Genomic DNA, 24778 nt, shown 5'->3' with positions numbered 1-24778 from the left:
AGTACTTTAATTGATGAAACTACCGATCCCTCTAGCATCTACTATATGACTCCAAAGGAAAGACGCATTATGTGATGACCCAGAAATTTCCGACCAAATTTAAAACTTAATCTTTATATGATTTCGACAAGATAAGCAAAGTCTGTAATATTGATTCTCAAAATTTTTGAACAAATGTTATATATTCAGTTAACCTTTGACTATTGATCGACGATTCACGAACATCTATTTGTATATATATATATATATATATATATATATATATATATACATTAAGTTGGAATATTAATTATTAATTATAAATAACTTGCAATGTGTATTTAAAAACTGATTTATGTATATTAAATAAAGATATATACATATATATAATTTCAAGTTATTTAGTAAACGATAGTAACATTCGATTATTGATTCGATTGATATTTAGATAAGTTAACTAAAACGTTTAAGATGAACAAGTAAAACACTAATTTGCTACAGTATTTTCGAATTGCTACAGTACCCGAAAAGCTACAGTGTTTTCGAAAACCACTATTTGCTACAGTAAAAAAATCATTTTGCTACAGTAAAACACTATTTCAAAATAAAAAGGCATGTATATTTTACAAATGTTAAAAAATATAATATTAACTTAAGATATAAAACGTTTTGATTTAAAATAATATTATTATATATTAAGACGTTAATTTATAAACGCAAATGACCATAACACTCAATCATACAAGCTAAATTACGAGTGAGATAGTTTTTCATTAATTTGAGTCTTGTTATTGATAAATGTACAATACACGAAACATAAAGTACAAGTTATTAAAGCGTACGAAGTAACGTTCGAAAAACCAGAACCGGGACATAAGTCGAGTGATAATGTACGAGTCATCGGAACGAAAATTACAAGTCAACTATGCACGTAAATATAATATAATATGTAATTAATTAATATAAATTAAATATATTGTATATATTATATAATAATATGTCGACAAACAAGAAAACAAAATAATCATGTGCTGGATTTTTAAGGCATGCGATCGCATGGCCAAAGGCCTTCAAACCCATACGATCGCATGGGAGGCTGGGAGTGGCTCAGTCTATAAAGCTCGAAGTTTTTGCTCCGAATTCATTTACTTTATTCTTCTCAATCTCTCTGCTCTCTAATATACATATATATTATTATTATTATTATTATTATTATTATTATTATTATTATTATTATTATTATTATTATTATTATTATTATTAAGATTAATGATATTATTAATCTTATTATTATTATCAGTAGTATTAATATTATTTTTATTAGTAATATACATAAAATACTACGACGAGGTTATGTCCAAATGATTTCAAAACTGGTTTTTCGAGTGGGATAGAGCTAAGGAAATTATGGGTTATAGCTATGGAGGTTATGGGTATTGTTCGGGAGTATTGCTCGTGAGTCAAACTAGTGTTTATCATCTCCGTTGCGTCTACGTATTTTTCTGCAATATTGAATCATAATATTGATATGTGAGCATTCATATCTTATCTTTTATATATTAATAGTGTATCCATGTCTAGTGCTCGAGTACATATGTTTATGCATGCTTGTATGCTTTAATTTTGTCGTTAGATAGTTTATGATGAATCACGAATTTGATACATATGCTACTAATATAAAGTATATGATATGCATGTTGTTGGAAAGCTATCGAAAAATTAATAACTTTTCATTTAGAAATCGCGTGATTTCGATGAACGAATTAAAAGATATGGTCAACTGAATTATGTTTGACGTTAATTGAAATTGTGTTTGAAACTGCAAATTAATATTTAAACAACTTGTCTATGAGATTGATAAATTGGATTTTTAGATATTATTACTTCAGTAAATGAATTTCTATATAAGGCACGTCTCGTTTTGTTGAACAATTGTCAAAGTTGACTGTCTTATCATGTTTTAAAGCTTTATAAACACTATAATCTGATTTTACAAGTATTGGAAAAATATGTAAAATAATAAAATATTTTCGATTTCCATGATAATTCAAATATAATATAGCTCCTGAAATAAATAATATTTTGAGTTTGATAAATTATAAATTCGTTCAATTATCAAGACTTATATTATGTTAATAAACATGTATAGATTTAAAGATCATATTGGGTCAGATTGACTTTTGAGATGACTTTTGTTAACTTTTGCATGTCGGTCTCGAGCATTAGGATTGTGATACACTATGACCCGAACTAGCTTGTTAGACATTTATTGACTAACATATGTTCTCTAGGTTGAGATCTACGGTTATTTTACATTCCGAGTTTCAGTCACATTTCGGTAAATGAATTTATGTGCTGCTAAGGTGAGTTTCATTTGCTCCCTTTTTAATTGCTTTTGCAATCTATATTTTTGGGCTGAGAATACATGCACTTTATTACAAAAACAATGGACACAAGTACATACTTAATTCTACACTGAGTTTGAACCGAAAATCCCTTAGCTTTGGTAACTAGTAACTGCCGGTTATAAGAACTGGTGGGTGCGAGTAGTTATATATGGATCCATAGGGCTTGACATCCCCGTATGTTCCAGGTATAGAAACCCTAGCCTGAACTATAAAACAGACGTATGCTATTTGAGTTTAGTACACGTTGGATTGCGTGTATTGTACATGTTGGTTGCATGTATGTTAAAACAGGGGTACTTATTATAACGTTAAAGCTTAGTTACCAGGGTGCTCAATCTTGTAGAATATTTTGATAAACGTTTCTGGATGAAACAACTGAAATCTTGTGATCCACCTTTATATACAGATTATGTGCAACATTAAAACTATGAACTCACCAACCTTTGTGTTGACACTTTTAAGCATGTTTATTCTCAGGTTCCTAGAAATCTTCTGCTGTTTGCTTATACGTTATACAAGCTATGTGTATGGAGTCATACATGTTTTATTCGAGAACACTTTGCATTCACAAAATCATCACCATGTATCTTATTTTTGACTGCATTTTCAACGGATGTATTGTTAAAAACTATTATTTACAGTGATTGTCTATATGTAGAAATCATCAGATGCCAAAAACCTTGGAATTTGATATTCATTTATGGTGTGCCTTTTTAAAAGAATGCAATGTTTACAAAATGTATCATGTAGAGGTCAGTACCTCACTATGAAATCGATGAATGATGTATTCGTCCAAATGAATTTGGACGAGTCATCACACATTAAAAGGGAAATCACTGAAAACAATCAAAGAAAGTTAAAATCAATTGATTCCCCTTCGTGTTCAAATTCCACCAATGCTGAGCCAGCTGATAAAAATTGTACTGGTAAACCAGTAGCTGATGACAAGCAAGCAAAACGCAATACTGGCAAGTCAAAGGCAGCAATCAAGATTCACAAGAATCGACCAGCATCAACTGATGGGTTAGTAACTTCCCACACTGATTCGTCGAACAAAGGCAAAGCAGTATACCATGATTATGGTACTGGTTCTAAAAGGAAAGCTGCCCTTAAGGGAAAAGCTAAAGTGAACTAAATTGTGGAATCAAGTGCTGGATCATCTATCACTGAGATAATGACTGTCAAGCTTGACCAGCTCATAGCTGCCATATCTGAATGTAGACCTGATCTTACTCACCCATTTACTCAGTGTATGACCGGTCACCGATACCAAACGTGAGAAAATGCTACAAATGTGGCAGCAAGTTTCATTTAGCCAACTTGTGTACTTTAACCCTAACCCCATCTGCTGCTGCCTCTTCAAGAAAACCAGCAGACAGGAAGAGATCATCAAAGATGACCCTTCCAGAACCCATCCTTGGATGGGTTTCCAAAAAGAACTAATCTCTTAGCTACTGTGCAGGGCATTCAAAACAAGCAAATCTAGTATCTCGATCGTGGTTGTTCGAGACATATGACCGGATGTAAGTCCCTGCTGATGGACTATCAAGAGAAGGATGGTCCAGTTGTATCATATGGAGATAATTCGTTGGGTTACACAAAGGGTTTTGGTACTTTAACAAATGAGAATGTTACATTTTCAAATGTAGCATATGTCGTCGGGCTTAAACATAATCTACTCAGCATAAGCCAACTGACAAGCAAAAGTAAGATAGTCCAGTTCAGAAAGAAGTTTGGCACTATTTTTGATAAGACAGGGAAGCCACTGCTGACAGCAAAAAGATATGAGAACATGTATCAAATTGACATGAACACAGCAGTCACAACAACTGATACTTGTTTTTATTCAAAGACAGCAGACAACCTTAAGTGGTTATGGCACAAGAGACTCTCACATCTCAACTTCAAAGATATTCATAAGTTATCTAGTAAAAGTTTGGTGTCTGGACTACCTACAATGTCTTATGTGAAGGACAGATTGTGTCCTGGTTGTGAAAAAGGGAAGCATCACCATGCCTCATTCAAGTCAAAGCAGATTTCATCTGTTGAGAAACCATTTCACCTACTTTATATGGATCTCTTTGGTCCTGTTAATATAGCCAGCTGCAGTGGGAAGAAGTATACACTGGTGATTGTTGATGAATATTTCATATACACTTGGGTATTCTTTTTGAAGCAAAAGAGTGAAGCTACTGATGAAATCATCAATTTTATCAAAAGAATGGAACTACTAAATGAGAAACTGGTGAAGCAGCTTAGAAGTGATCATGGTACAGAATTCAGAAATGCAACATTGGAAGAATTTTGTGCTGACAAAGGTATTTCACAAAACTTTTCTGCTATGAGAACACCTCAACAGAATGGTGTTGCAGAAAGAAGAAATAGAAGTCTCATTGAAGCAGCAAGATCTATGTTAGCTGAGTCTGGGCTGAAAAATTCATATTGGGCAGAAGCTGTGAACACTGCATGTTTTACCCAGAATAGATCTTTAATTGTGAAAAGACATCAGAAAACTGCTTATGAAGTTCTCAAAGGCAGAAGACCCTCAATTTCATTTCTTCATGTATTTGGCACTCCCCGTTTCATTCTAAACAATAGGGATCAGCTAGGCAAGTTTGATGCTAAGGTTGATGAAGGTATATTCTTGGGATATTCCAACATGTCAAAGGCATATAGGGTTTTCAATAATAGAAGGGGTTGTTTTGAAGAATCCATTAATGTTACATTTGATGAAACTGCCCCTATTTCATCTACTAGTCAAGAAGATGAAGAGTTAATGTTTGAAGAGCCTACTCAGCAAGCTCTTGATAACGAAGAAGAACCAGCAGCAAATCCCTCACCAATCCATGTTGCTGGGTTCTCTGATGATGAGATGGAACATTCTGTTCCATCTGTGTCTAAACCATGTGGACCTACTAGCTCTACTGAAGTTTTACAACTGGAGCATAGGTCTATTGGTTCTGAAGGATCTCAAGCTGAACTGGCTACACTCATAATGAACAGCTGTCTCCAACTGCTGCTCATTCCTCTGAGCCAGCTGATAATCAAGATGTTGTTTGTTCCACAATAAGCTCACCTGTTCATAACACTAGATGGACAAAGGAGCATCCAATTGAACAAGTTATTGGTAATCTGGCAAGTGGTGTTAAAACAAGAAGACATGCAACCAGCAACTTTTGTATGCATGTAAACTTTGTGTCTACCATTGAACCTATATGTCCTGATGAAGCTATCAAAGATCTAAGCTGGGCAGAGGCTATGCAAGAAGAGATCTCCCAGTTTGATAGGAATAAGGTTTGGACGTTGGTACCTAAACCTGATGATGAAACTAAGAAGATCATTGGTACCAAGTGGGTCTTCAAGAATAAGATGGGATTGTGATCAGAAACCAAGCTAGATCGGTAGCTCAGGGTTTCAAATAGGAAGAAGGATTGGATTATGGAGAGACATATGCTCCAGTGGCTAGGATGGAAGCTATCATATTATTCTTAGCATATGCTGCTAAGATGAACTTTAGGGTATTCCAGATGGATGTTAAATCTGCATTTCTAAATGGGAAGCTGCAAGAAGAAGTTTATGTCAAACAGCCTCCTGGTTTTGTAAGCAGTAAATATCCAGACCATGTCTACAAGCTAGGCAAAGCTCTTTATGGCCTCAAACAGGCACCAAGAGCATGGTATGAGACACTTCATGTGTATCTCACTGGTATAGGTTTTAAAGTTGGAACAATTAATACCACTCTGTTCTCAAAAGAGATATATGTGATCTCTTGCTGGTACAGATATATGTGGATGATATTATTTATGGATCTAAAAATGAGAAACATTGTCAAGATTTTTCAAAACTTATGTCAAAGACATATGAAATGAGCTTACAAAGAGATTTGAAATACTTTTTAGGATTGCAAATTAAACAACTTGATGATGGAATTTTTATAAGTCAAGATAAATATATCAAAGATATGTTAAAGAAATTTGGTCTGACCTATTTAAAAGATATAGGGACCCCAATGGCAGCATCTATTAAAATAGATGCTGATCCCAATGGTGAACCAGTAAATATCACTGAATATAGAGGTATGATTGGGTCCCTACTTTATCTTACAGCCAACAGACCAGATATTATGTTTGCCACATGTCTCTGTGCCAGATATCAAGCTGATCCTAAAGAGTCACACTTGCTAGCAGTAAAAAGGATATTTAGGTATCTGAAAGGTACTGCTAAACGTGGTCTTTGGTATCCCAAAGACCAGGATTTTGAGCTAATTGGGTATTCAGATGCTGACTTTACAGGGTGTAAAATAGACATAAAAAGTACTACTGGTGGTTGTCAGTTACCGGGTGGTAGGCTAGTCAACTGGACGAGCAAAAAGCAAAATACTGTGTCCACATCTACTGCTGAGGCATAATATGTTTCTGCTGGTAGTTGTACTGCTCAAGTACTATGGATGCAAAGCCAGCTGAAGGATTATGGTGTTCATGTTACAAAGACTCCAATCTACTGTGATAACACAAGTGCTATTGCTATTACCAACAATCCTGTGATGCATTCAAGAACTAAGCACATTGACGTTCGATATCATTTCATAAGGGATCATGTTCAAAAAGGAGATGTGGAGCTACATTTTATTTCAACAGACCAGCAGTTAGCAGATCTTTTCAGAAAGCCCTTAGACGAGAAACGTTTTAACTATCTCATCTCTGAGCTGGGTATGCTTGAACTTTAAAATAAAAGGCAACTTTGTTAGTGTGCTGGCTCTACAACATGTAGGGCAAACCAGTAAGTCAAAATTTCTTTCACTTACTGCCTACATGTCAAACAGTCAGCACAACAAGGTCTTTTATATCATGGTTATTCAATGTTCAAAACGAAATAATAAATAGCTCACAATACTTAAATGATACCTTAAATCTGAAACTCATTTACTTCCAACGATTTAAAATTAAATTCATTACATATTAAATGTCACAAAGAATTTTTGTATTTAATACAAAATTTATCTTATGATTTTTAACTTCAAATTGATTTAAAAACTGCTGCATTTAATGCTTAATGGGAGGCATGAGTATTCAAGCCGATTAAACGTCATGTCAACAGTCTGTGTCCCCTCGAAAACGTGTCAGTCTGTCACATCTGCCCACGCTCCTGCAGATGACAGTTGCCATTTTCTCTCTCCTGCACTTTTTCCACCAATCCGAAAGGTTAAATAAGGCGATCAACTCCACATAATAACATTCGGTTATTAACTCTTTGATTTACCTTTCAAAAACACACTCTTCTCTCTAAAATCACAAATCTTCATATCTTTCATACATCCATCTTCAACGATTTCATCAATGGCAGACCAAGAACAACAACATCCACAATCACCACCCACAGAATACAAACCGGAGGAACACCAACCACAGCAACAATAACCAGAACAGCAACCTCCACCGGTCGTTGAGGAACAAGCTGTACAGGGTCCACTGTTCAATCTTCACCCCAATCTGATCAGGGCTGCTAATGCACCAGACCATGCACTGATTCGCCTTTCCAGAGGCAATGCAGCACACGCTCTCTCTATTCCCAAGTCTAAAGCCAACATTGGCTATGAGGCTTTGATTGACTACATCAGGCGATGCCCCTTGGAGAGATCTATCACCGGAGTTCCTTCTCGCCTCTATCCGGCCTGTTTAGCGAGATTTTGTGTAACGACCCGTCAAAATTGCTATTGACGCGGCACGTTAATCATTGATTCCACAGTGAGGTTTTGACCTCTATATGATACGTTTTGATAAAATATTGCATTCATTAAAATAAGTGACTTTCTAAACATAGAAAGTTATAAACATGTGGGCGAGTGCTTAGGTATAAGCAAAACCCCGAAATACATAAGTCTTTAATTTACAGGTTGACATCACAGTCCAATTATTTATTACACAACGCAGTTTTATTTTGAATGCAATAAACTTTGTACAAAGCATGAGAGACTCCATGCAGGCAACAAGCACATCACAGCGGAAGCATTCTAAGGACCTGAGAATAAAACATGCTAAAAAGTCAACACGAATATTGGTGAGTTATAGGTTTAATTGCTCGAGTCATAAACATATATAAAGATAGACCACAAGATTTCATCAAAAGTTTATCAATAGATTCTACGTAACAGAGCACCCTGGTAACTAAACTTAACGCTATATTGATAATTACCCCATTCGTTTTAATACACGCAAACCAACGTGTCTTAAACTCAAATAACATACGTCCGTTAAAAGGCTAGCGCTCTAGCTCGGACGGGGATGTCAAGCCCTATGGATCCATATACAATTATTCGCGCCCACCAGTCCATATCCTATGTACTGGCAGCTACTAGTTACCAAAGCTAGGGGATTTTCGGCTTAACTCAGTGTAGAATTTAGTATGTACTTGTGTCTTATTGCGTTTAAAATAAATTGCATGTATTCTCAGCCCAAAAATATTTAAAGTATTTAAAAAGGGAGACTATAAACTCACAGTTCAATATTGCGATTCAATATTGTAGGTAAATTGCATAGACGTAATGATGGTAGACGACTGTATGCTTGGCCTTGGATTCAAGAACAATACCCCGAACAATACCCAATACTTCCTTAGCTTAAAGCGGTTTGAAACCCGAATTAAAACACTCTCGTATATACCTTATTATTATTATTAAACTTAAATTTAAAATTATAATTATAATATAAATATAAATAAATTACAGAAGAAAATTTATGAAATATTCGTCGAGCAAAACGGACCTTTTATAGTACTTTTCGATTTACTGTAGCTCATGCGACCGCATGAGTTTTCAGTGTTTTTGTTATGCGATCGCATGGCCGCCTTTTCTGTTTTTGTTTGCTAGTTCGTCGACATCAAATAGTATTTTACTGTAGCAATAGTGCTTACTGTAGCAATCATTGTAGCAAAGTCGTTTTCACTGCAGCACTGTAGCAAAATACGGTTTACTGTAGCATATAGTTTTTTTGCTGTAGCAAATAGTGTTTACTGTAGCAAATCAATGCAGCAAAGTCGTTTTCACTGTAGCACCGTAGCAAAATACGGTTTTACTGTAGCAAATAGTGTTTTACTGTAGCAAAGTAATTTTTACTGTAGCAAATAGGGTTTTACTGTAGGAAAGTCATTTTTACTTGTACATATATATATATATATATATATATATATATATATATATATATATATATATATATATACATACATATAATTGTTCATGAATCGTCGAGAGTAATCAAAGGTAATTGTATATATGAAACAGTTCTAAAATTTTGAGACTCAATCTAACAGACTTTGTTTAACGTGTCAAAATAATAAATCGTATAGAGAATTGGTTTAAATTAGTCGAAATTTTCCGGATCATCACATATAAATTGTTGTATCTATTATTGTAACAACTAGTGGTGTGGGTTTATTTATTTAGAGTCCAAAACGTGTAATAGCTTTTAGTTTATCCTCATAGCTATACCTAGGTAAATCTGTATCAACCAACTATCATTCCGCCAAGGATAGTTGTAATTCTTTGTGATTTAATCAATAAAGAATAACAGTTGAAAAATAACATTTGACTCTATTTACATTACATGCTTGAATACTAAACCGTATTTAATTGGTTAGTTATTTAAAAGAAATTGTATTCGTCCCCCTCTACAATACTCCTGTTGTTAATCAAGGGACCAACAATAACACACACTCATATTTTTTTATCCAACTTAAACACACTTTTCACTCTCATTTTTCACATATCACTCTCATTTTTTTTATACAATTTCACTTCATCAAACATGGTTTTTACAAACATTGTTACCTTCGATGTTAACGTTGGTGGGTTTTTTCCGACAATATGAAGCAACACTCCGGTAAAACTGTCCATATGTTGGACGTTGTTGTTAGCGGCGTTGATGTTTCTACTTTGTTAGACTATTTAAGACGAACCGTTGATTTCGAGGCATCTAAGTTCGCGTATTGGATGAAATAGAGGCGGAGTTCGGGTGGCTAGAGGATAACGATCAATGAGCCGAAATACTCGAAAAAAGCTATAATAAAGTCGACAAATGTCGTGTTGTATACCAAGGGTATTTTGGACGAAATCCCTCATGACACTGATCGTCGTGAGGATGGATATTGTACCGATTGAGCGATATTATATTATTAATCGTAGTTTTAGTTTAATTTATGTAATCATATATTTATTTTTATGTTAACGTAGTTTAGTTTTATGTAATCGTAGTTTAATTTATGTAATCGTTTTTTATAATTAATGTAATATTTTTTTAATTACGTAATGTTTATTTTTATTTTTTTAATTTACGTATGTTATTTATATTTATATTTATATTTTATTTATATTTCTATTTAAATAATAAATTATAAATGGTTAAAGTTGAATGATGGAGTTTATGATAGGGAGAAATTTGTGAAAGAAATATTAAAAGTGTTGTGCTGATGTGACGCTAATGTGTAAGAGAGAATGTCAGTAAAGAGTAGTATATGTAAATAGTAAATACCAAAACTACCCCTACTTGAGACCCCATCATTCACATGACGTAAACAAACCCGCCTTCTCTTCCAAAAATCTGATAATCATTATTCATTGTTGAATCAATAAACCACATTTAATCCAATCCCATTTCAAGCCGCCTTGTCTTCCATCCTTTCAAATCTTCATATCAGTATCATTTATTATTATTTACAGTAATATTTATTTATTTTTAAAAAAAATATTTCCCTCAACAACACCCCTTCCATTTTCCCACTATATATATATCTACCATTTCTCTTTTATTTCACTTTGTCCCACCACTTCCTGTTTATCTTGCATAAAAATACAGGCTGTCATCTTTTTTAAAGCCCTAAAACCATTGTTTCTTCCACAGGTGATTTTCATGCAAGTTAAAAACAACAAATGTTTTTATTATTATTCTTGGCTTGTATGTTGGGGGCTAAAAGTACAAAGTTCATTTGTTAAATGAGTCCACATTTGGAGTTACCAACATTACTTGTAAATCTTTTCCTATATATATTAAAAAAAAAAAATAAAAAAAAATCCAAGATTTCCTCTGTTTTCTCTGTTTTTCGTATTATCAATATATTGTGAGTATTTTTTGGTTGATACATATGTTATCAAGAATATTATTCAAGATTTGAATTGGGTTTTCTTTATACTTATTTTGTAATCATAATTATCCAAACTAATTTTCCCCTATTTTGTTCTGTTTTTTGTTATATTTGTTGCTTTCTTAAATTTGTAAGCCTTGTAGGTGTAAAAATGTTACCAAAAATTTCATTTCTTGATATGTGTTTTGTTTATTAAATGCAAATATACTAACTTTTTTTTATAGACTTGATTTCAGGTTTGCAAATAAGATGGAAAGATTGAACTCAAAGTTGTACGTGGAGAACTGTATGATAATGCAAGAAAATGAAAAGTTAAGGAAGAAAGCACAACTACTATATCAAGAAAACCAAAAACTGCTTTCGGAGCTTGGCCAGAGGCTGACTATGGGTGATCAAAATGTCCATAATGCCCCTCACTCCTTCACTGACCTCAATCTCTCAACATCAAAAAATCATGTTTCTTCTAACAACAGGAACCCTTGAAGAAATGGAGACTAGTGAAAAAATGACTAAAAACTAGACACAGCAAATGTCAGCTTTTGTTAGCACTTTTATATTTTGGTTTTTGATGCTATGTGAAAATGGCAGTTCGCTACATATATTGGTCTTTCTGCTATTACGTTGATAGAAGTATGTTAGGGGGTATAATTGGTATTTTAGAAACTCCAGCATGGTGTACTGGTGTAGTAAGTTTACAGTATTAGTTATTATTGTAGCACAATTTTCTATTTTAAAATGATTACTTTCTAGCCTACTATACCTATTTTCTTTAACTAATCTTTGTATTGACTTCTATTATTATATGCTATGATATAATACTGTATAATATATCTGTGTTAGTCTATTGGATGATGATGTACATCAATCTTGTAGATATAGATATTGAAAAACAAACGTTGAATCTTCACATTGTACGTGGATTTGGAGTTAATTTTTTTTAATAAATTTATGTGAATACTCCGTACGTAGTTGGTTAGATATGAATTTAGTACAGCAAATTATAGTGATGGGTAATTAACATTACAAGTAAATTATATCAAGCCAAATATGTTTTGCAAATTACTTCAATTCTCCGCCTGATTTGGTAGTGCACGGTGATTGTCTCATGATTTTCACGAAATTACACCAATCATCATGATTATTACAAAAAATTTGCCAATAGCCCTTGACTAACATAAAAGTGTGTGTTGATCGTGTCTGACTTACTTAAAAATGAGCCGATAAGTGAAGGAATGATCAACGTGCACTTCAAATAGTTGACCATCAACCTACGTCACTATGCAAGTCTGAGACTATCAATGTAAATCTTAAAAATTAAGGATATTAATGTAATTTCATGAAGAGCACATGGACTATCGGTGTGATTTTTCAAAAGATAAGGATGATTCTTGTAATTTCATGAAAATCACCACATGTACTATCCTTGTGATTTTTCAAAATATAAGGACGGTTAATTTCATGTAAACTACAATAATTATTGATACAATTTACACAATTTTAGTATTTGTCGAGAAAACCTTATAAACATTTTCATATCTAATCCGATGTTGAAGGTAAAGATAAGTAATGTATTTTACTATACATGTCATACCAAAATTTATATGCTTGAGTTCACGATATAAATCGTTGTACATAAAGAAACACAATGTTAAGTTTATGTGACGATGATATGACATCAATTCTTATGATCTTTTAAGGTATATTTTCTTACAAGTGTTAAATAAAAAGGTAGCTTTAGAGGGTGAAATCACCGTGATGATGATTTTTTTTTTAAAGCAATAATAACCGGTTACTATGTAATATATGTGATCAGTAGTAAAGTTGGAATTGTACTATGTAACATACTTCGTAATTATTTTTATTTTCAGGTAGCTGGCACACAAGTACTAACAGCATGTTAAACACATTAAAGTGAATGTTGTATACCACAAGTTTCTTTATAGAGCACTATTTTTTTGCAACTTGCTTGTTTATTTTGACAGAATAGAAACATTATAGATGCAAATCTACACAAGAACCAACACCTTATAGCAATCCAGTATAAAGGAATCCCTTCTTTACATCTAATTTTACCCTGTGAAAATTTATATATAATGTCCGTTTTCTGCAAGCAGGCCCTCAAATTCATATCAAATCTGGGTCAAGTTTCTACAACGCTATGTTAACTCAAGCTGCACATGGATTGATATAATTGAAGATCCGCCCGTAAATCTAACTAGCCAAAACTCTCTGTATAAATGTTACCCTTTTTTTAGGCTCTAGTTGTCATGGGTGAAAGACTTTTTCCCCATGTCCTTCTTCCCCAAAAAATGAGAACTGAAGGAGAAAACTGTCATTTACTAATCTTCATCGTCAGCTATTGTTGCAAATGAGAATGGTTTGAATTTATAACCATCACCTCCATAAAACTTGTTTTGAAATTCAACCCAGTGCAGCCGTATTGCATGAAGGAAAGCACTTAGTGTCTCCATCATCAGTAGTATAAATGCAGTTGCAAACGCAAAAACTGCTAGTCCAACCATCCGAATTAAGAAGTTTTCATACCTGAACAACATTTGGTAAATGGTTGATATTTACTGTTACATTGACACGTATATGAAAAGAGAATTACTGTTGACTTTTTGATCCAATTGGTACTAACAGAGTCCATTTACCAGTGCTTGTGTTACTCAAGGCTATCAAATAATCTTAGTTTAATGGCTTTAAAATATTAGAGGTGGCAATTTAGACCCATTCACTAAATTGGAAATTATTGGGTCAAAATGTAAAAAAAAGAAGCTTACCCCCAAGCAAGAAGAAGAACTTTCTCATAGAATACGGTGGACAATTCTGAGTGAGCCAAACTGTAACAATTGTAAACTATCAGCTTAAACGCATCAAATACTTGAGGTTATTATTAGTAAGAATGGATTAAGATTAGTACATGTTTTTCTTACCTCAAAGCCCATAACCGAAGGTACGAAGCAGTGTTAGAAACTGAACCAAGTACAAACTCGATAGAATGAATCATTTGATGTACAAAGACCTCACTAAAATTGAATTCCTCCTCATGATGCCTTGCAGAACCAGGCTCAGAATCTGTATCTATCTCAGAGTTCCTTAGAATTCCATACACACGACCTTGAAATCTCTAAAAAAAATATCAATGGATGAAACAATTAACAACTAAGGCTATACATTTTCACTGAATAATTATAAGTGGGTGACATATGACATCAGTATGACATAAGCAAAGCAGGTGGTACCTCAGCATGAAGTTTCCTCAGAATAAAAGGTTTGGGGAAAAGCATCCATGGAACAGCAACAAGAGCTGACACCAACAATACAATCTGCAAATATCATTTCTTAGCACCCCGTTTAGGTTTACAGGTCGCAAATTTGACCCATTCATGAATGGGTCAACTTGATTTGTGCTTTCTATTAATCAGGTAAAAAATTAATATATAGGAAACCTAGATAAAATATTGGGGCAGTTCAAATGCTTAAAAAAACCAAAATCCACTTGAAAGCATGTTTCAGTCAAATACCTAAATCATTATGTTAATAATGGTGTTTTTGTAATGACAAATTAACACACTGTTTGTCTGTAATGAAGTGTCGTTCATAGGTAAACTCAACTCTGCCCAGCTCGTTTCAACGTCAACCCAAAATGACCCGTTTCTACCCGGTACCCAACCCACGCATCTTATCACCTCCAGTTAAATTTTGCGTGGGATCAAATATAGAAAAAATAATAAAATGTACCTGAAGGGGCCTTTGTCCCCAAAACAACTCATTGTCACCAAGATCGTCAAAGGGACTCAGAAACATGTAAATCATCACATGATAAAGGTCCGCTTGAGAGCCAGTGCACCACTTTATGATAATGAGAAGTGAAAGATAACCAAAAAGGCTGTTTAAAAATATCATCTGTGGCACAAACTGATATCTGACAAAGATGCACCAAATAAGTTGTCAGACTTCTATAAGTATCGAGTATGGTCCCAAATAAAATACTCCGTAATATGTTATACCTGATATCCAATGAGTTGTTGAAGAAAATTGAATTGAAATAGCTTAAAATGATTCCAAGATTCATCTGGGCGACACCAAATAAAATAGACATTTTCATTTTGAGAGAGTTCAAAAAGGGTAGCTCTGAACGACTCCCACGCCAACTTGGATCTACACCAAATGGGTATGCATCACGATATTTGATTAAACCAATTGTTTGTGCCTCACTGTAAAAGAAAGGGAAAAAAAAATGTTCAGTGCAAGCTTTTTCAACAAAAAAATATAGAAAACATAGGAAATGTGTGGTTATGTATAATATCTGAACATGTAGAGAAAAAAGAAGATGAAATATATATACACCTGCATGATGCATCACGACATCTATAAGCAGATGCGCCAAATATGTGAAAAGGGACCGAAAAGAACTCATTGTATATTAGGCCACAATAGATTGAAAAAAGTGACATCAAGAGTATTACATAACGGCCACCAAATAACATTTCCATGAAGCTCCCAAGTTTCTGTCACAAACAATGAAGACAGAAATCTAAGAAGCATATATTTGAGATGCAAGGCGATAAATCCAAAATCAACTATGCATACACAGAAATATAGTATATTTTAAAATTAAAAAATGACAGTTAAATGTTAAAAAGAAAATCAGCGTTCTAAGAAAATAAACCTGAGAACTAAGCTTCCTTTCACGAGCTATAAGAATCAACGCACCCAACAACAAACATATTCCATGCCCCCAATCCCCAAACATGACGGCAAAAAGAAACGGAAAAGTAATTACAGTATAAACTGCTGGATTGGCTTCCTGGTATTTAGCAACACTGTAAACAGAATGTAAATATCATCAACACCACATAATAAAATTCACATATACAAGAACCTATATAAAGTTTAGTACTTTAGTTCACGCAATGAATGGTCGTTATATCAAAGTTGTAGTAACAATATATAGATCACAATACATGAACCTATTATAAGCATTTGCACATAAAAACAAAATGAAATCTAGATAATTAAATTTATCATTGACGTGAAATATAGCATACCCATAGGCGTCAACAATTTCTTGATATGCATTTGTGAACGTGTTAGTTCTGAAATATGTTGGGGGTGACTCCACAGTATCTTTGACATGAAATATAATGCCAACTTGTGAGTTGCTATCAAATGTTGCACGTTGCAGTGCCTCTTGAATCTAATATTAGTAATAACATCATACACCAATAAGAAGCAAGAAATGGTGTTTAATCCATTTTATACAGAAAAGAATACGTATAGAAAATACCTGGGGTTTAGCAAATATCGGGCACCACCCCTCTCCAACTAGACACTTTTTTGTAACATCAAAGTTCAACATATTCAATGTATCAAACACAGCTTTCTCTCTTTTGACCTACATAACCAGTAAATTATCACATTATATACAGTTTCAATTGTTAGAGAAAATCAAAGTTCGATGGATGACATATTGACACTACTAAATTTATTTTGATACAAAGAATCACGAATAAGCACACCTTACCATGTTCATCCATATTGTTAAGTGAACCCCAATGGAGTGAAGAGCAGCATTTCTGTGACGAATTCCGACATCCAAAGTGGTTTCCAATTCAGAGAGCCGTGACAAAACCTACAAAATGATAACCACATAAGTGTTTCTGAATTCCAGCACTATATTTCCTTATATGATCAGATCCTAAATTTTTATTACAGTAAACTTGATTCATATAGCTAAATATCATCAATATTCCACCAAAACCCAAATAAAAGTAGAAGTTTAGATAAGTATAGTGGTGTTGGCTTAAAGGGGAAAAAAACTAAAGTTACAATAATTTACCCTAAAAACGAATTAGGTACAGAGGTCATTTAAGTGACAAAGATGAAAAGAAGAAATAAAAATGGTCAATCAAGCTCTAGGTTCACACAAGGTATGAAATTACAGGAATGATATCCTTAAATTTTGCATCTAAGTATAGGTGGCAAAACAGGTAGGCCAGGCGGGCTGGGTAGCCATTCAACAAGAATTTGGATCAAATATGTAATTTTTCGAGCAGGGTAAAACGTTCAGATTGAGTTCGGCCAAACAGAAAAGAAAAAACATTTTTTCTCCAATTTAAAAGTTGATAAAAATGATCACAAAAACTATATCACTACAATAGTAAGCTTAACTAATTTTTAACACAAATCAGAAAGTTTTAAGCATGTAAATAAAACTTGAGTGACATTAAGCCGGTTCAACCATTTGACATGTTTCTTAAAAAGTTCAACAAAGTTGAAGAGATGAATACAACATTTTACCTGTACCCTTTTTGGTAATATATTTTAGCTCAACCCAAAAATCAAACACACCCTAATCAACCCAATTGTATGTAAATGGTTTAGAATGACAACTTGACTTCCTCATAACGTGCGTAAAACAAACATCAATGGCCCAACAAAAAAAATATATCAACATTGATAAAGCCAAAGATACCACTTCTTAAATTAAACACATACCTCTTGAGTAATTTGACTCTGCTTTGTTAGGTCCTCTGGAACTGGATAGCAATTTGCACCAAATGCTTCACAAATTTTCAATATTTTTGTCTTTGCCTGCTCTCCCGAAAAGAATACAACAAATACAACTTTCTCAACCTGCAAAAAAGCATCTAATATAAATTCCTTTGAACTATAAAGATAATCGAAACTGTATATGCGTGTAATAACTATAAAGATAATCAAAACTGTATGTGTGTAAACACGCACGCACAGCACATGCACACACCAAACAGAGGTGTATAGGGAAAAGGAGTTCCACCACAAACTTTCTAGATGCTAATGTATGAGCAGCAGAATAATGACTTTTAGTAGCACCCTATAACTGCTCTCACATAAAAAAAGAATACAGATAGGAGTGGGAAAAAGATTTTAGAAAATAACCCATAAATGATACTTGTGTGGTAAATGTATTTGTATTCATGGCACTAGGAAAGACAAAAAGTTTCAAGGTGAACAAACCATTTCAGATGATACAGCATCCATAATCAGGTCATCTGCAGGTGCCTGGTTGAAAAGCAAATTTCCCCTTGTTGCACGAAACAGCATTCTCTCAAACAATAATACCTTAGATTTAGGGACAATGCCACTTATAAATCGAAGACCAGACAAATTTGATGGTCCCGATTGTGTCGCCTGTGTGATAAACAAACTTTAAGTTTCTACATGATAACACCTTCAACGTAAAAAAGAAGAAAAAAAAAAACTGCTTTTTACCTGCTCGAGTAAGGAGGCCGATTCTGGATAATCACTGGGGTAAACATCCTCGTTTAATTCTATGCCTTCTGGAGTCTCATAGCTCTTACCTGAGACAAGGAAGCCTCCTGCCTGAAGAAAAGATGATGATATTCAGAATCTGATGAATACAATATTAAAATGTTCTGGTAATCAACAAAGTATAGAATAAAACAAGTTGAGATGTTGTTCCGATAATTATGTTAATAAACATTATAACCACAGATATCCGTACACTTTAGCATACAAATGGAAGTTCTGAAAACTTTAAATAGTGATACCAGAACTTGAGCCTTAATTTTTCATAGTTGAGGAAATACAGAAAGAAATAAAAAAGTTTGGTGCAGAAGTATCATTACCCCTTATAATACAACAAATGAGTCTCACATGTCATTAAACAAGTAAAGATAGCAATATGGGGCCATTGTGTGATTGATCGGAACAAGTTTGGATTAATACAGGTCATTTATTAGTATGGCACAGATTGGGTACCCAAAACACTATCCTGTACATGTACATATTACATATTACATACATTACATATCTTATACTCCTATATACCAATGTATTGATTAACAATCCTCAAATGAGATTATTTAGGAAATGTAAGCGGTGAAAACAGCCTTTCGGCAACTTTAAACCTATCTGGCATGTTCCTCTTATAGCTGAACTTTTTACTGGCCCATTATAGATAAAACAAAACCCAAGTCAACCCACTATAATCAAATGAATCCAATCATCAGACATAAGAACAAAGATACAAGTAAAGTGCAGCCAGTTAGATGGCATGGAATGGCATGTCTACAATGTAAAACAAAGATGATGCACACTATACCTTCTGCAGCACAATCTTGAACTCTAGCAGCTCATTATACGTCTGTTGTAATTTCTCACTGTTGGCATTCATCTCAATAAGTTCGTGTTCGTGCTCAGCAAGTTTTATCTGTGATCATAAAAAATAATAAAAACACTATTTAGTAAAAAAGCAAGCTAACATGCAATCGCTGCTTATCCCCACAGACCAGAAACTTTTTCTTCTTATTTATTTTATTCAAGCTAAAGAAAAACATACCTCTAAGGCTTCCAAGTCAACGTCTGGTTGCATTGTAGGTAGAGCAGACAGCAAGCCAGCTTTATGTATCTGCTCTTTGAAAAACCGTAGCTTTCTTGACATTTCAGCACATCTTTTGACCTAATAACAATGGCACGATGTGCAGCAAGCAAACAGAAACTGAGAAACTAAACCACACACTTTTAACATTGCTACTATAAACAGGCACCTAGGTCTCCTACGTAACAGTATAATCTAATTTAACTGTTTGTAGCAAAAGTTTTTACATTACGAACGAAATACTAATATTGTAAGGCCAAACATGAACTGTTTAGAGTCTTAGCCTCTGGAAAAAGGAAAGAAAATAGTAAGAAAAAAAACATAAGAAATTAAAGAGAAATATAGAAGGAAAAAAAAAGAATTGTCTACATAGCTTTAACTCCATAACCACCCAGATACTTATGGATTGTGGTATCCAAACCTATATACCATTATAGAGCCTCGTCTCCGTCACTACACAAAGGGCACAACATTATCCGTTGCTTCCTTGGAGATTTCATACTTGCTTCTTCTCTGGGAATTTATGTTCTAGTCCATATGCCTAGATGTCTACAACTATGTTTAACAAGCCAATAGGCAGTAGCAAAAACATAATCTGCCCATACAAAGTGACAAGCAAATTGGGCTATAAACATGATACGATAATTACCTGATTAACAAATGTTCTTTGAAATGGGCTTTTATCGTCATTTAACTGCGAAGACAATCAAAAAACAGTATTTTAGCAACTTGCATGATTTATAGAAGATAAGCTACTAATAAAAAACATTGAAGTACAAAATTTTACTTTGATCTCACTTTAGAGCGAGACATGTAAGACTAAAAGTCTAAACCCCACAACCTATCTTCCAACGAGGAGATCAACACACAGAATTAAATAAGAAGAAAATAGGTAGCATGCTTTTAATTTTTTAGCCGGTATAATAAGACTGCGACAAGCAGCACCTAATTCAATAAAACAGATCTAATCTGGGCAACAGTAATCTTGTGAATTTAAAAGGCTTTGATTTTACCACATGTCTGATAATCTCAAGTGTATGAACTGAAGCATATGGCTAGCATGATTATAAAGTCCTTGAGTGATGCAATCAGATATTGATACTTTAAGAGTCAAGCTACAGATTGTCAATGTGGCTCATTGAGTCACCGATCAAGGAAAATACAAGGATCGTATAAATTGTTCATCATTCTGCAATGAAACAGACTATCTTGCTCTTGTAACTACTAACTATGGTAAACCATAAAGCCCTTTTTTGATAGAGTTTTGAGTTTACAACGAATAACCCTGTTTTTAAGTAATTACTATACGCCACATCAGACCTTTATGAAGGCAAGAAAAATAAGCTTCAGTCAGGAGGATGAATAGAAACGCTAACAGGCACATCCAACAGTCACTATTGTCTATTGGTCTATATTACTAAGGAACTTCAATAATCCTAAACAATATTGCCTACAATGTATAGCCTAATTGGTTCCCTATATGAGAGCAATTATAAGTATCCCAGGTTTAAAAAGCTTGTTTGGTATTTACATTTCATTCAGATAAGTTATTAGACGTTCATATAATGCGGTAACAAATTCGACTAAAACATCACTGTTTTTTAAGGCAAAGCCCCAAAGTTGTTATAAACTATGAGGATTGAACTTGGGTATCCACTATAGATTCCCAAGCCTCAACTACCAAGTTACCCCTGTGGGGTTCGACTAAAACATTACTCATATCGGCCTTATCTATTACAATTTGAGGTGTTGGTCCACTGATCAGCAGAACCATTGATTGAATAATATAAACCACGTGCAAAGTTTAAAAAAGAAGACTCCATCCAGCCATGGGAAACAACTCCTATTTTAGTTTGACAATGTCTGCACATGATTTTTCTTGAACGGAACCTTACACAAATTCCACTTCATTAAACAACAACTGTTAGCTATACGCTCGCAGTGATGATTCCTCAAGATAAAAACACATTTTAAGCCTGTCAAATGCAATCCGTATCATCCTAAAAGACCTTGCACCAAACAGAACATACCTAAGCTTCGTCTGCTTTAACAACAATCTTCTCAAGATCATCACCACTCTAAGAGACGCACTCTAGTGCAGGTCCTATAAATCACACTTATAGTTCAACATCTTGTTACCCTAACCTTGACTATACTTGGACATACCTTTACCTTTAACCTCCTAGCATACTATAGTTCTATAACCTATAATGTCAAATTCACTTCAACCTCCTAAGTATGATTTGAAACTACAATTATCCATGCTCAAGTTACATTCATTCTACAGTTCAGTCCAAATTCGCATTAAGCAGGAACTACATTCAAACTTTGTAAACAATTATTCGATATAACGTAAGGCAAATACGGATATCACTAAAACCTAATACTCCGTAATTCATTAAAAAGGTTCAAAACTCAAATATCAAAATCAGTAATGCAAATAAATACAAACACACACATTCCATCAACACACACACACACACACACACACACACACACATATATATATATATGTATATATGTATATATATATATATATATATATATATATATATATATATAAATAAGTTTTAAACGGAATCATACGTCACGGAACTGTAATAAACCGAGTTCGCCGAGATAAGAAACGGCACGGTGAGCGGATTCAACCGGAATAATCAACTGAACGAACGTCATCTTCTCCGACCGCATCAGATCCATTTCCGGCAAATTCTTCAGTAATTCCATATTTATTTTTATTTGCTTATTATAATCCAATGCTAACTCCTAAAAATTTGTGAAAAGAGAAATCGATCGATCTAACGATTGATGAATATATGACGTCAGATATCTAGGGGCAGATCTTTGGATCTGGCCTCTGTAAATTCATACTGCGTGCAGTTTCTGGATCTACAAACGTATATGTGTGTATTTTTATTTTTATTTTTTATTTTTGTTATTTTTATTTTTATTATTTTTATTTTTTATTATTTTAATGTTTCGGGCAGATGTCAATTGTCAACAGACTCTGGACACTGGAATTTTTGAGATGTAATTTTTTATGCGATTAAAATTAAAAGTTGATGGTAGATCCGGCAAATAAAAGGTACTTTGCCACAAGGATAAGCTCACTCATTCTCCACTATGCAAGGGGGAACTTTTTATGAGTATATCTTGATAGACTTAATTACGCGAATCATCCTTAAAGTTTACTATTAGTTTCACTCTGGACCTTAAAGTTATTTTTATTCATGCTAACCCTTAATGTTTTAATTTGATTTCATATTCATCCCTAAAACTAACTGGCCTAGGTGACTTAACGAAGATGACTTAATGCCAGTTAGTTCCAAGGACGAATATGAAACCAAATCAAAACATTAAGGGTTATCATGAAGAAAAAATAACTTTAGGACCCATGGTGAATTAATGGTAAACTTTAGGGACGATTGACGTAACTAAATTTTTTTATATATATAGAAAATTAATGAACGTAATTAAAACTATCATTCTTTCTTTTATTTAGTGAAAATAAGGAAATAAGAAGAATGAAAGAGATGAAAAATGGGTTATAGATTTAAAGAGTTTTAGCTTTAATTAGCTTTAAGTGTTTTCATCTAATAATCAACGGATTTTTTTAGAACAGCAAACACACTCTTTTGTTTATGACGGGACTCGAACTCACAACCTAAAAGTTGATGAGCTCCTTTGATACCGCTGGAATAAAAGCCTTTTTATTCTAATAATGAGTGGATTACGAAGGAATATAAATTTTTGTAATGACTAATAATCTTAATAAAGTCTTAAGTAATTTTTTTCTATTATTTAGAATTCTCGTTTGATACTTATCTTCACCGTGTTAGTTATTATCCTTCCAACTCAAGAATATAATATTACTCACTTTTATTTTTCTCTTTTTTTCCCATCCCATTATATTCTATAGAAAAAACTCTAACAAACACAATGTAAATCATAACTTTGAGTATTTACTGCTCGTGTATAATAGAAATTTTAATTTTAAAGTTAGCCTCAGATGACAGATTTCAACACTTCCTCCACTATTGGACATCACACATTTTTATAAAACAAAGATTTCAATCCAATATATTTATCAGGGCAACCCTTTACCAAAAAAAAATAAATGAGATGCGAGGTGTTGTTAACAAGTTTACATCATGATCTTATTTAGGGATGAAATCAAGTCGAGTTTGGGTCGGGTTTAACTAATCTCAGACCCTAACCCGATTAAGAAACCATGTTTTAAAATCGGACTCATACATGTCGGGTCCCATTACTAACGGTCGTGTTATCATGTTTTCCCACGGGTAAACAGGTATCCGCATTTACTTAATAATTCTCGGGACCGGGTTTTCGCACGGGTATCGAATATCTCCGTTGTTAGTCATTCTGATATCGGCTAAACAGTCACGTTTTTACCCCGGTATTAAGGCCCAAACATAATAAAGTTCCAAATTTTATCTCCAAAATAATCGCTTTATCAGTTTATATTGTAGATTTAGTAATTACAAAGGCGATGCAAAAAGAATCAAGTGAAACGGAGCTAAAACGAAGATTCTAGAGCGAAAACAGTGAAATACAAGTTACGACCCCGCAAACCAAGTTACGATCCCGGGAATGAGCAAGACGATCCAAGAAAAACAGCAAACCAGCACCAGCATGTGAAACGGGCTAGGAAACCGGGCATGTGAAACGGGCTAGGAAACCGGCTTGCCTGGCACCGGGCTGAAATGTCCCGTTCTTATTGATTAAAAACGTTCCATAGTAATTGATTTCGTTGCGAGGTTTTGACCTCTATATGAGACGTTTTTCAAAGACTGCATTCATTTTTAAAACAAACCATAACCTTTATTTCATAAATAAAGGTTTAAAAAGC

At 33.8% G+C, this 24778-nt stretch overlaps 1 protein-coding gene across 1 annotated transcript; it reads right to left on the bottom strand.

The window, feature by feature from the left end:
• Positions 1-13369: 13369 nt before the first annotated feature.
• On the bottom strand, positions 13370-22817 carry LOC139854508 (V-type proton ATPase subunit a1-like). Its single transcript, XM_071843809.1, has 18 exons — positions 22495-22817; positions 20558-20602; positions 19870-19989; positions 19633-19740; positions 18780-18890; positions 18525-18698; positions 18024-18161; positions 17050-17157; positions 16813-16920; positions 16574-16722; positions 16195-16348; positions 15873-16033; positions 15533-15739; positions 15264-15447; positions 14765-14848; positions 14456-14649; positions 14303-14362; positions 13370-14063 (listed from the first exon to the last, which is right to left on the bottom strand). The coding sequence occupies exons 1-18, from the start codon at positions 22633-22635 to the stop codon at positions 13859-13861; spliced, it is 2451 nt and encodes an 816-aa protein (XP_071699910.1). The 5' UTR covers positions 22636-22817; the 3' UTR covers positions 13370-13858.
• Between the last annotated feature and the right edge of the window lie 1961 nt (positions 22818-24778).

Source organism: Rutidosis leptorrhynchoides, chromosome 6 (assembly GCF_046630445.1).
Source record: "Rutidosis leptorrhynchoides isolate AG116_Rl617_1_P2 chromosome 6, CSIRO_AGI_Rlap_v1, whole genome shotgun sequence".
Classification (NCBI taxonomy): domain Eukaryota; kingdom Viridiplantae; phylum Streptophyta; class Magnoliopsida; order Asterales; family Asteraceae; genus Rutidosis; species Rutidosis leptorrhynchoides.
The sequence above is the reverse complement of the archived record's forward strand: the minus strand, read 5'-3'. Positions and strand labels throughout refer to the sequence as shown.

Excerpts from the sequence above, each read along its gene's own strand:
- LOC139854508 (XM_071843809.1), bottom strand. The coding sequence starts at position 22,635 with ATGGAATTACTGAAGAATTTGCCGGAAATGGATCTGATGCGGTCGGAG. Across the intron at positions 15,740-15,872 it reads TGTCGTGATGCATCATGCAG|TGAGGCACAAACAATTGGTT; the intron begins GTGTATATATAT and ends TTTCTTTTACAG. Across the intron at positions 15,448-15,532 it reads AACAACTCATTGGATATCAG|ATATCAGTTTGTGCCACAGA; the intron begins GTATAACATATT and ends CATCTTTGTCAG.